General features: G+C 58.5%; 1 protein-coding gene across 1 annotated transcript in view; it reads right to left on the bottom strand.

Moving 5' to 3' along the window:
• Positions 1-384: 384 nt before the first annotated feature.
• The window catches only part of NTN1 (netrin 1), a gene marked incomplete at its 3' end in the record, with an annotated part of 107,050 nt that continues 94,052 nt past the window's right edge, over positions 385-13,382 (bottom strand). The window contains exons 5-6 of the mRNA XM_082008233.1: positions 12,263-12,337; positions 385-713 (exon numbers count right to left, since the gene is read on the bottom strand). Of these exons, the coding sequence (XP_081864359.1) occupies positions 385-713; positions 12,263-12,337 (404 nt within the window). The remainder of the gene's footprint in view (positions 714-12,262; positions 12,338-13,382) is intronic.

Below are 13,382 nucleotides of genomic sequence, written 5' to 3'. Positions count from 1 at the left end.
AGGTTTGACGTTCCCGTGCTGTGCTTTGGAAGCAGCAGACGTGAGCCGCTGGAAGGCAGTTTGGCATCTCTGATTTCTTCAGCCAAGAGGGCAGAGAGAAGCTGGGGGGCACCGGGTGCCGCACGCCCGCACCTGCCCTCCTCTTGTTTTGGATCCATCCGTGTGATTTTTCTTGTTGTGTTTTGTTTTCCCCTGGGATCCGAGGTGCGAACCTGGCAGCCCCACAGCCGCGACCGCCGCCCCATCCCGTCCCCCCCACCCGCCGCGGCAGCGCGACGTTCCTGCCGCAGTCCCCATCGCCGGTCCCCCCCCGCCCCAGCTCTACACAAAGCAGCATGCACAGTCAGTCTCCCCTTCTCGCGCGCCCCGTCGCCTTCTCCTCCTTTAGGCTTTCTTACACTTCCCCTTCTTCTCCCGCTGCTGGAACTTCCTGAGCCGCCGAGCCCACGTATCCCGCCACTGTATCACCAGGCTGGTTTTGTCCGCAATGATGCCGCTCTGGTCGGGAGAGTCCTCGTTGTTGCCCAGCAGCAAATATTTCTTCATGGGCTTGATTTTGGGGCACTTGCACGCTATGTCCTTGGAGTGGATCCACAGGGTCTGGTCTCCGCGCCGTATCCGGTTGCTGCCTTGTTTGTAGACGGAGATGATGTTGACCGTGAACTTCCACCAGTCGGCATTTTTTTCCGCCTTCAGGATGTGGATCTGGACAGCTGGAAAAAAAAAAAAGCAAGGCAAGAGAGGAAAAGGTGTTACGGTTTGAGCTGGCGAGAAGAAAATGAATTTCATGTCGTACCTAATGGACTGTGTGAGGAAAAGGGGTTTTGTCTCCTCAGCCCAGGCTGGGGGAGAGCGACCAGGGGCCCCCAGGCCACGAGCAAGAGTACCCAGTGCTGGTGGCAGAGGGTCTCAGCAAAGGTACTAAGACCACCACGGGCTTGGGAGATGCTCTCCAGCTCTGCTGACACAGCGGGTCCCCAGTGAGCGTGGGCACGGTTACCCACGGACGGGGGGCTGGAGGCCCCCGGAGGGAGCAGGGGCTGGGAGCGGCTGTACACCACCGTGGCACTCCCTGTGCGAGGAGCCCCGGGACCGATGCGGGGCTACCCGGAGCAGTGGTGGGGAGCAGGTTGCCTCGTTCTGCTGTCTGTGTCCTAGGGAGGACCATTGTCATCTCCCAGGATGTGGTTGTGAAGCAAGCACAGACGGAGAAGTTCCCCAGGGCTGTTGGTGCAGCAACATCTGCCCCAGCAACTGTGAACTCTAAAAACAGTGGAAAAAATCAGGTGGATTCGTGTACTCTGGACCCTGCCTTTTCCCCTGAAGCAGCAAGCCCAGAGAAAATTAACAAACTGGGGGAGAGCTTGAGCCTCCAGCCCCGGGTGGTGGCCCGAGCATGGACACGGGCGGACGCGGCACGGGGAGCTGCCTGCCCCATCAGCAGTGCCAAAACCCTGGGCTGCTCCGTAGGACCTGGGACGGGCTTTCTTCCCGACCCGTGTGCCGGAGCAGCACGTGCTTCTGCCAGAGGATGGGTTTCTGCATGGGCCATTTCTCCAGCCCCTCTGCTGTCCCTCCCTCGCCAGACGGGCCACTCGGCGCATCTGCACCAGGACTCTAAGCAGCCCCAAGTTTCAAAAGATGATCCAAAATCTGGAGGAAAAACTGGCCCATATCTCCAAGCATTGGGCACCTGGAGGTAGGAAAGACCTGTTAGGGCCTCCAGCACGCCTGCCTGGGGCCAGCACGAGGAGACAGTTCTCCGTGAGTGCCCAGCCGCAGAGCAGGACACTGAGCAGGTTCTAACCTACAAAAGGATTTGAAAATGGGCAGGTTTGCAGTTCACGTGTTTCTAGGAGGTGTTTCTGAGCCAGTACTGTTCATTGCTTGCCTTGAAAGATGACGTTGCGGGTAGAAAGCACGGGTGAAGGACTGAGGGCAGGCTCAGTGGTCATAAGGACACGTCCAACCTGCCTTCTGGGTCTGGAGGGCTCACCTGAGCACGTCTGTAAATACTGAACAGCAACACCAGGCTTCAGGGGAATATCTCGGTGCGCGGCAGCCTGGCGAGCCAGGTGTCCTGGGAGATAACGGGGAGGTAACAAGCTTACAAAGCAAGACTGAGATGGGAGGACAACTCCATAAGCATGGGAATAGCAAGAGGATGATGTTTTCCAAGCCCGTGGCTGATGTTGTGTCGCCCATCTGTAGCCATATGGACTGAGAAAACCTCCTGAGAAAACCAGGCGAGGACTCAGCCCTCCACTGCTCCACCCCTTGCTCTTCCCTGAAGCTCGGTTCATACGTTACATTACCCCTGCACCCACCAGCACCCGTGCAGGAGTGGTGGCCCATGGTCCCACAGGGCCAGCGTGAAGGTCACTTGGCATCACGATCTGGACAGGAGAGGACTCTCCGCGGGGTTGTCCACAAAGACGCTGGGATGGCGACGGACACTGGTTTGCTGGGTAAGGCTCTGCTCACGGCTTATTCCAGAAGTCCCCAGAGCCACCGTGGTTTTGTGCCGTGGGGCGGCCCCGGGCTGCAGCCCAGGTGGCCCTGAGCAGGCTCTGGTGACCTCTGCCAGCCTTCCTCCTCCTCGTCCTCGATCCCTACAGCAGGAGCTGTTGTGCCCTTTCCAGGTGGCATCTGTGGACGTGGGTTCAACCCACAGGGAAGGATGGAGACCTGCGTGGGAGAGGGAGCGTTTGGCCCCGCAGCACGGCGAGGAGGAGGAGGAATGAGCCTGGAGGCAGCTCCCGCTGCGCCGGTGGCCTTCTTCCTGACGGAGGTCCGTCACGGCACGGAGACGGCAGAGGACGGCGGCAGCAGGCGGCCGAGCCCGCATCCTCCAGGGAGGTTGAACACATTCCTCCTCGCTAAAAAACAGCTTCCGGGAAAACACCTGCAGCGGGAAGTGACTACCCAGCCCTCCTGGGTTCGTTTGCTGGCCGTGGGACGAGAGGAGTCCCCACCGGCAGAGGGAAAAACCCGGGCGGCCCCGGCCGGGAGGCAGGCAAGGGCCAGCGGCTGCGCGCAGGCTGGCGCAGTCCCGCCAAAAAGTGCTTTTTGACCAAATCTCTGAGCTTTTCTCTTCCCCCCCGCCCCTTCCCCGCCATGCCCCGTGAGTGATAACTCCCTGCCCGTCCACCTGCCCGTCTCAGCCAGTCCCCGGCGGGTCCAATCTCCATTTCATAAACTATCAGAGGGAGAAGAAACCTCAAAAAAAAACCCCAAACCCAGGCAAAACTCTCCCACTTGCCTCGTAACAAGCCAATTTTACCCCCCTGGATTAGCGGTGGAGGAGCATCACCCTCGCTTTAAAACCACAACCTGCAAACTGATTTCAAGCTATGGAAGGAAGCGGGGCTCTGCAGTCCAGCAAGGCTTTTTAACACGTTGCAAAATATATGTGTTTTTTCCTTTTTTTTGGAGCATGTCATGGACGCCAGATGCTTTCGTTAAAAAAAAAAAAAAAAGGCAAAAAAACAACCCTAAGCTCTGACCGTGTATTTCCCAGTCTGGTGTGAAGGTAACAAAATGTGAAGATTAGCCAATTTTTATTTTTTGGAAACAAATCTTTCCAAAAAAGCTTAAACCTTTGACCTGCCTGGGTCCACACTGACAAAATGGAGAAAATGAATGAAAAGGAACCGGAGAGAGGTGGTTACAGGAAACTCCGCTCTAAAATACACAGTCTGTATTTTTTTGATGTCAAGGCCCCCGTCTCCCATTTTTTTCCCCTTTTATTAATGAAGTGGAAGGAGTGAAAGCTTCGGTGGAGGCTTGGCTGGCACGGCTCCTTCACTGACGGCGCGTTTTCTGCCCGTAACTTCGCGTCCAGGGCGCACGGTTTCCCCTCAGCCCGGTTTCAGAGCCCAAGCGTAGCGATGGGTATTTTGGTGGTGGGGTGGGGGCTCCAGCATCTCTCGAGGGACACGAGACGTGCGGAGATGCGGGGAGGTGCCAGGAGGAGTTTCTGGAAGCACCTAAGCTGGCTCCCCTGGGTGAATCCCCGGGGATTTAGGCACGCGTTTCTCGTGCAAGAGAAGGTTCCTTCGTGATTTTTGGGGCGGGGGGGAGCTCAGCTGCACCCCACCCCCCCAAAGCTGGCTTCGGTGCTTGGCGTTGTCCTTCACCTGCCGCTTCCTAGGGCTAAGCTTGGCTTGCCTGTGCCCTGGTGAGCTGCTCCCACTTTGCTGAACCCCTGTACCGAGGCTGAGCCGTGCTCAGGACTGTCCCCGCCGCCGCATCCCCGGAAGAGCACCCCTGAAAAGCCCCCCTGAAAGGGTCTATGGGGACCCAGGTGCGGGGTGTAAGAGGGGACGAGGGTTATGCATCTGGGCGGCGGCGATGACGCTCCCCGGCTGCGGTGCCCCGGGAGCGGAGGGTGACCGGGAGCGGGGGAACACAGTTAAATGAGCTGCAGCTTTCACGGTGCTGCCGCCCCAGCGAGGGCCGGTGACACCGGTGTCCGGCGAGGACGGGCTCCGCTCCAGGGCCCGAGCCCGGCGGACCCTCGGGGCTGCCTGTGGCTTGTGCCCGCTCCCACCCGTGCTTTGCCAACAGTGGGCGGTGGGTGACCCTGTGGGTCACCTGGGGCCGGCTGCACCCCCGGCTGCCCCACAGCACCGGGGCTTTTTCTCCAGGTTCGCCATTCTGCGCCCTGCTCCGCTCCCCGTCAGCCCCAAGGGAGCCCTCAGGCAACCCAGCGGGCACGGGGAGCTGGGGGACGGGGGCTCAGAGAAGACGCTGGGTGCCGGTGGGTGCAGGGGGCTGCCCCCTTAACCCCATCCCACCTGACACCGAAGCTGCCGAACTGCGAGTCCCACCTGGATGGTGCCTCACGAGTCACGCCAGCCCAGGTGATGCATTCAGGTGTCTCCCCACGTCCTAAGGAGAAGGTGGCCGAGTGGTCCCCAGGCTGCCAGAGGGGATGGGGGGTCCCCGGTCCCCTCCTGAGTCCCCCAGCTACCCCCGGCGCTCAGCTCTGGGGCCCGTGGTGCTGCCCGGCTCCTTGAGGCTTGGCTGGGAGCCTGTGGCCACAAGAAAGACCTGAGGCTCGATGTTGCGGATGAAAGCAGAGGGGTGGATGATTTGATGTTAATAAAAACAAAAACCAACCCCAAACCCTCGAATCAACATGTTTGAGGGCAGCCACGTAAAGCCTTAAATAAAAGCAGCGCCTCGCAGCATTCAGAGACCATGAGTCAGGGGCCCAAAAATCATGAGGTTGCCATGAAAAGAGCAAGGCTGGAAAAAAATTATATTTTGGGGGTTTTTTTATTTACTTTTGGGGTTTGTGATAAACCTCCTGATTTCAAGCTTTCCCCTGTCAAAGCTGACCTGGGACTGGGCTACACAGACAAATCTATGCATCCTATGCACTAACCTGACTCCAGGAGCTGGAGCTTTGTGGAGCTTCCAGCGATGGGGAGCACCCCTGCGCTGGACGGCGGGGAAAGATCCCCCGGGACTGTGGGGGTGGCAGTGGGAGCAGAGCAGTTTGCTGGGAGAGACAAGAGGGTCTTTAATGGGGGCAGATGGAGGCAGGTGCTTGGGAGCGCGGCTGCGGGCGCAGGCGTGCCAGCCTGAGCCGGGGCTTCCCGAAGGGTCGGGTCCCTTCTCGCCGCACGGGCAGAGTAGAGCCCGCACGGATTTTACTCCAACCAGCAACAAAAGGTGACCCCAACACTGTCGGGGTTTGGGAACAAAAAGGGCTGGCTCTGGCTGGAGCGAAGGGTTGTGTGTGGGGGATAATCTCCTGACACAGCTGGTGAGTGAGCCCACCAGGGGAGGTGCCTTGCTGGACCTGCTGGTTACAAACAGAGCAGGACTGGTGGGAGATGTGGTGGTCAGAGGCCATCTTGGGCTTAGCGACCACGACATGATAGAATTCTTGGTTGTGAGCAAAGTAAGGAGTGGGGTCAGCAAAACTGCTATCATGGACTTCTGGAGAGCAGACTTCAGCATGTTCAGGTCACTGGTTGAGAGACTCCCTTGGGAGACAGTCCTGAAGGACAAAGGGGTCCAGGAAGGCTGGACAGTCTTCAAGAAGGAAATCTTAAAGGCGCAGGAGCAGACGGTCCCCATGTGCCGTAAGAACTGCTGGCAGGGAAGGCGACCGGCCTGGCTGAACAGGGAGATTTTGCTGGGACTCAGGGAAAAGAGGAGAGTTTATCACCTCTGGAAGAAGGGACAGGCAACTCACGAAGAGTACAAGGATCTCATTAGGTCAAGCAGGGACAAAATTAGAAAGGCAAAAGCCCAGCTAGAGCTCAGTCTGGCCACAGTTGCCAAGGATAACACAAAATGCTTCTACAAATATATTAACAACAAAAAGAGAGGCAAGGAGAATCTCCATCCCTTACTGGATATGGCGGGGAACATTGTGTCCAAGGACGAGGCCAAGGTTGAGGTACTTAATGCCTTCTTTGCCTCAGTCTTTAATAACTAGTTCAGGTATCCACAGGGTATTCAGCCCCCTGAGCTGGAAGATGGGGATGGAGAGCACAATAACCCACCCATAATCCAAGAGGAAGCAGTTAAGGACCTCTTAAGCCACCTGGACACTCACAAGTCTATGGGGCCTGATGGGATCCACCTGAGAGTACTGAGAGAGCTGGCGGAGGAGCTTGCCAAGCAACTCTCCATCATTTATCAGCAGTCCTGGTTAACAGGGGAGGTCCCAGAAGACTGGAGGCTTGCCAATGTGACACCTGTCTACAAGAAAGGCCGGAAGGAGGATCCTGGGAACTACAGGCCTGTCAGCCTGGCCTCCGTACCGGGGAAGATCGTGGAGCGGTCATCTTGAGGGTGCTCACAGGGCATCTGCAGGACAACCAAGGGATCAGGCCCAGCCAGCATGGGTTCATGAAAGGCAGGTCCTGCTTGACCAACCTGATCTCCTTCTATGACCAGGTGACCCGCGTAGGGGATGAGAGAAAGACTGTGGACGTTGTCTACCTGGACTCTAGTAAAGCCGTTGACAGTGTCTCCCACAGCATTCTCCTGGAGAAACTGGCAGCTCGTGGCTTGGACGGGTTTACTCTTCACTGGGTGAGGAACTGGCTGGATGGCCAAGCTCAGAAAGTTGTGGTGAATGGTGTTAAATCCAGCTGGCGGCCGGTCACAAGCGGTGTTCCCCAGGGCCCGGTTCTGGGGCCAGTCTTGTTCAATATCTTTATAGATGAACTGGATGAGGGAATCGAGTGCTCCCTCAGTAAGTTTGCAGATGACACCAAGCTGGGTGGGAGTGTTGATCTGCTGGAGGGTAGGAGGGCTCTGCAGAGGGATCTGGACAGGCTGGATCGATGGGCTGAGATCAACTGTATGAGGTTTAACAAGGCCAAGTGCCAGGTTCTGCACTTGGGTCACAACAACCCCACGCAACGCTACAGGCTTGGGGAGGAACAGCTGGAGAGCTGCCTGGGGAAAAGAACTTGGGGGTGCTGGTCGACAGCCGGCTGAACATGAGCCAGCAGTGTGCCCAGGTGGCCAAGAAGGCCAACAGCGTCCTGGCCTGTATCAGCACTAGTGTGGCCAGCAGGAGCAGGGCAGGGATTGTGCCCCTGTACTCGGCACTGGTGAGGCCGCACCTCGAATCCTGTGTTCAGTGTTGGGCCCCTCACTACAAGAAGGACATTGAGGTGCTGGAGCGTGTCCAGAGAAGGGCAACGGAGCTGGGGAGGGGTCTGGAGCACAAGTCTTATGAGGAGCGGCTGAGGGAACTGGGGGTGTTCAGTCTGGAGGAGGCTGAGGGGAGCCCTCATCGCTCTCTACAGCTACCTGAAAGGGGGTTGTGGTGAGGTGGGTGTTGGTCTCTTCTCCCAAGTAACCAGCGACAGGACGAGAGGAAATGGCCTCAAGTTGCACCAGGGGAGGTTTCGGCTGGGTATGAGGAAAAATTTCTTCATGGAGAGAGTGGTCAAGCATTGGCACAGGCTGCCCAGGGAGGTGGTGGAGTCACCATCCGTGGAAGTGTTCAAAAAACGTGTGGATGTGGCGCTTCGGGACATGGTTTACGGGACATGGTGGCGCTGGATTAATGATTGAACTTGATGATCTTGAAGGTCCTTTCCAACCTTCACTAAGTGATTCTGTTAAAATGGGATTTCCACCACACACATACCTTCCCCCCCGCCCCCTCCCAGTTTATCTGGCTTTGCCTGCCTCCGGTTGCCAATTTCCTACTGGTTTAATATTGGAGATTTGCGACCCGTAATCCCGGCTGGCCTGGGAGCACCCTGGCCCAGCATGGTCCCTCCCCACGGTGCCCCGGCTCGCTCCCTCGGGATGCGGCTATGGGGAGGGATTGCTCAGTGCTTCCCTGCTCCGGGAATGGGATTTCTCCTGCTTCCAGGGCTGTGGAGAGGGGCTGCGAGCCGGGGCCGAGCTGGGGACAGTGCTTCCCCAATCGCCCCGGGTTTTTCTGGGGATTCAGGGGTTTCCCTCCCCGCTCTCTCTCTTTTGAAAACACGTTTTGCTTTTTTCCACCAGCCCCTGCCCAGCTCCTCTCGACAACGGGGGTGACCAAGTGAAGTCTCCATGAAAGGAAGGATATTTTTTCACGATTTTTTTTTTTTTTTCCCCAAGAAGGGGCAGAAGCGAGCGGACAATCTCACCTTTCAGACAAGGATCCCGCACCTCGCCCCCATCCCCTCCCTGATGCTGCACCGGGGCCACGGGGAGGGCGCGGGGGGCAGCGGCTGGGACCTCAGCGCCGGTACCCAGCAAAACGCTCCGGCACCGTCTGTGCCGGGCGCCGCTGCGGCATGGGCAGCTTGGGATCGGGGCGGGTGGGAAATTGGGATTAAAAAGTGCCGGGTTTCCTCTACCGCAGCTGCCCATTCCCACAGACAGTGGGAAAAGCCCCAAAGATGGGGCCGAAACACCCGAGCGAGCCAGGGATGCTCCCGCATCACCTGGGGCAGCATCACCTGCTCTGATAAAATAATCCCCTCTCCTTTTGAGCCATGGAGGAATCTCCATCCTCAGTGGGGCTCAGCAGGGATCCCCCCCTCCCTGCTTCCCGGGGCTAATTTAAGTGTCCCAAACCCTGCGAACCCCCTCTTACCCCGTTTTTCTGGGAGCCGAGTGACCCCTGCACTCTACCAGGCAGCCAAAATAAACCCAGAAAAAGCTTTTCTGCTTCTGTTCTTGTCTCTCCCCCCTGCCAAATCTCCCAGCCTGCCCTCCCTGCACCCTCTTTCACTCCAAATATTTGCATCAAAGCCCATCTCTCAGGAAAGAGCCCAATTTAAAATAAAAAGGAAAAAAAAAAAACAAACCCCAAACACCCAAAAACCCAACAAAAACAAACAGGTAAGAAAAATAAATAAGGGAAAATATCTCCTTTGAATCGCTGAATGAAGCGGGGAACTAAAAAGCCCCATTGAGGGGCGCGGGGCGGATGATAGCTTCCCGATTGAGCCGGCGGGAGAAGTAACTCTGTTCAAGCTAATTAAGGCCTTTTAGGACATTCAGCCCAGCGAGGCCGGCATAACGGTGAGGAAAAGAGCCTCCTAATTGGCTTCCTGCTGGGGTGTCAGTCCCAAAGTCTTTATTATCCCTCCCTGCACCTTTTCAACCCTTTCTTCCCTGCCTGGCCCTGCCAAAAGCGCGGGCTGCCCCGGCACGGCCGGGCTGTGCTGCGGCATCGCTTACCCTGCGGCCTCGCTCTTGAAAAAGCGGGTTGGCCATGGCCGTGGGGCTGGCTGGGGCCGTGGGGCTGGCTGGGACACCCCCAGGACCAGGAGGGCTCGGGTGGGAGCACCCCGGCTCCCGCGTTGGGACAGCCTGTGCCCGCTCTCCCCACACCAGCCCTGGCTTTGGCTCACTCGTGCTCTCGCAGAAGTGATGCTGTGCGATGAGAGAGACAAGAAAAGCTCTTTCCCGCACCCCTAGTCATTGCTCCAGGGGTATCTCCTGCCCAAGAGAGCTCTTGAGCTGCCCTCATCTCCCCGGGGTCCGCTGGAGCCCGTGAGCCCACATTACGGCCTCAGACAAAACCAGGCGCGAGCTTTGAGCCGAACCCCCAAGAAACATCTCCCCGGCGAGATGGGACGAGCCGAGGAGCAGAACCAGGCTGGGGCCGCCCCTCGCGCGCAGCCCGGGCGCCGCCGCCAGCGAAACGCCGCAACCCTCGCCCCGAGAGCCGCAGGGGAAGATAACGCGGCTCGGCTGGGAAACACGCTTCGGGATGGATGGTCGTGCCGCCTTCTCCTCCGTACCATCCTCCGAACCCCCCGGGCCAGTTCGGATCAGGACACATACAGCCCCCCTGCAATCAGCCGGCTGCTTTCTCCCCTCGTCAGGGAGCAGATGCTCCGGCGTACACTCAGCCTTTAGGAGACGCTGGAGAAGCCAGGTGGGAAAATGAAGGGATGAATGTGCCACGTGCGGGGAAACACATCTGTACCTTATTAGCCAGCAGAGAATCCACCCGCAAGAAAGCCACTGGTTTAATAGCCTGGTGATCAGCCCCACTCTCGTCTTTAGGACCTTAATGTTCTAGTGGTGACTTTCTCACTTGTAATTAAATTCTCCCTTAGAGAAAAGGCTTTTTTTGGACCTTTTGAACATCTGATGAACCTCTGGCAGCTCCGGCAAGCACGGCCAGACCTCAGCGCGCCCTCGCTGGCTGGGGACCGCGAGCACAGCCCCAGCCTTGGCAGCTCGTCCTTGCCGAGGGATGCTCTCCCCAACTGTTTTGCCACGTGGGTAATGGAAGAATAAATGGGAATGCAAATAAAACATTTGCTTCCGAGCCCTCTTCCTTCCCCTGGGCTCGCGGGGAGGTGCCAGAGCACAAAGCCAGCGAGGAGCATCCCTCGGACGGCCCTGCTGGGAAGCGCCTTGTCCGGGGAAGAGCTGTTAAATGGGAATTCGTTCTGCTCTCACACACGCTTCCCAGACACGCTGAGCTGCTGCTGTGAGCGCTTTTGAAGGAGGGAGAAGGTATCTCCACCTCTGGATGCTTTGATGCAGTTGGAATGTTTTTTTTTTTCCCCTTGGTAATTTGCTGAAAACATATATACACGCATATCTATGCGTACATATACACATATATATTATGTATTCCTCTGCTGCGGAGGGGGAGGGCTGGCAGACACCGGGGCGATCGTGATTCCCTGGCTGTTGACAGGTCTGAAGGCTCAGCTGGGAGCCAGGCTCAGGCACACACAGCCCTGGGTCGAACCAAAGGCTCGTGTTTGTCCCTCCTGCAGACGCTTTGCTCCCTCCGTTCTGGGGCGGCGGTGATAAAATTTCCAGCCCCTACGTATGTTTAGCAGCACTTCTATCCATTCCCCAGCACACAGCGTCTTATTTAACCAGCTCTACCTGATTTTTCCAGGTCGGTCCCATTCCTGATGCTCAGCTGATGCCAACAGTGTCGGCATGGCTGGCGAAGGAGGGCGATGCTCCGGGCAGGCGGGACGAAGCGGAGCCGTCCCTCCCCGCCTGCCCGCGCCAGGGTGGCTCGGTGCCGGCAGGCGATGGCCAAGCTGGGCTGGAGAGGGGCTTCTGAGCCCCAGGGAGGGCTTCGAGGGGTTTCTTGGTGTGGCCTGAAGAAACTCCCCTCCTGGGGTCACCCTGGCCACCTCCTCCATGGACCCGCTGGTGACCATGTTGGGAACGGGCCCCCGTTAAGAATAATGCCAGGAGCAGAGCGGTGGGGTGGGAGCTCGGGACTGAGCCAGAGACTGTGGAGGGATGCTCCGGACCTCGAGTACCAGCAAGGATGAGGATCCCTCAGCTTCCCCGGCTTGTGCTGGGGACTGCACTACCCCCCAAACTTGCCTGGGAATTTACGGGGGGGATTGATCCTGATGACCGGGAAGCACTCGCTGCTCATCCCCACAGCAAAGCACAATTCTTAAACGCCTCTGCACGTAACCGCACAGCGAGAAGAGACAGGACACGGTGTCATTGTAACGTGGCAGACACCTTGGGACGAAGATGCTATAGACCCTGATTTGGGTGTTGTCTGAGCCGGGGGAACTCGTATTTCCAAGCAACGCATTGCATCACGCCCCAGGGCTTCCTCTCCAAGCCCGGCAAAAGCCGTACCCCACGTTGCCCGGCGCGCACCCCAGCGCGGAGCAGAGCCGGGCTGCCTGGCCCCGGCACGGCTGAGACCCAGCCGGCAACCTGCCCCTGGGCTGGGGGGGCTCGGGGACGCCCTGGGAGGGAGATGCTCCTGCCCGGCAGCCCTTCGCACCCTCTCGTCCCCGGGAAGCGGCGGCGAAGGGCGACTCACCGTAGTCTTTCTTACAGTACTTCTTCATGTTGATCTTCAGTTTCCCCTTGGAGGCTTTGCAGTATGAGTCACAATCTGCGCAGGAGAGAGGGGGAGGGCAAGAAAACATTAACAAAACAAATTAGCCTTAAAATGAATAAAAGGCTGGGGGAAGGGGGGGCGGCTCAAAGCTGCAGCCTGCCGTGAATAAGCAGCGTGCCTGTGATATCCATCTGCCAGGCCCCGACTGGGTCGTCTAAGGGGGCATTCAGAAAAACCTTCCTTTCTAAAGAAAGCTCTTCACAAAGGAAACCATCCTCCCACCCGCCTCCCCCAGCCCGGCTTCCCTGCGCCGCCTCTGTCTTCCTGGGAGACCCCGGGGCCTCCCTTATTGTGCCACCCAGAGCTTTTGAGAGCCACACAAATTCCCCCTGTTCTCCAGCTCCCAACTGGAGCCTGCCCGGAGCCCACAGAGGCCCCATTGTCACCCCTAACCCGGGCCGGTGTCAGCCTTTGGCATTCATTGCCGAGAGATTCGGGCCGGGGTCACCCTCCGACAATGCGGGTCAGAGAGGAAATTAGCAGCCCATGAAGCATTAGCAAAGCCTTTTGGTGTCCACTCTACTGAAGTGTGCAAATAAAATACCCCAGTAGGAACATTTCGTTTCTAATGGGCCCCCACTGCTGGGACACGCCGGCTTTGCTCGGCCGGCGCGGCGGGCAGGCGGGAGCGCTGGCACGGCAGCCTGGCAGCGCCGCCGGGGCTGGAGCCGGGCCACGGTCGCGGGCGGCTGCAGGGATGCTGAGCCCTGCGCCCGGGGCGGCTGCTCCCGGGGTGCCGCTCCCGCGCGGGATGGGCCGGACGGCGTCGCGCGGCCGGTGCCCTCCGGCCGCCGCTGGGAACATCCCGCTGGCACCACGGCCGGGCAAGGCCACAGCGGCTGGAGATGTGACACCTCGTGCCAGCGTCGGGTCTGGCTTGTGGATGGGCGGTGCGTGCACACCCCGTGCCTCCTCAGCACCCACGGGTGCTAGAGAGAAGCCCCCAGCACCACCGAAACCCCAGCAATTTGGGGGGGGTTCTGAAAATGGGACACGTCTGGCTCCGGCGGGAGGCCTTGGTAGAGTGGTAGTCCTCGGG

The sequence above is a fragment of the Phaethon aethereus genome, assembly GCF_964289735.1.
Source record: "Phaethon aethereus genome assembly, chromosome: 18".
Taxonomy (NCBI): Eukaryota; Metazoa; Chordata; class Aves; order Phaethontiformes; family Phaethontidae; genus Phaethon; species Phaethon aethereus.
Note: the sequence above shows the minus strand (reverse complement) of the source record. Positions and strands in the feature narration are given on the sequence as shown.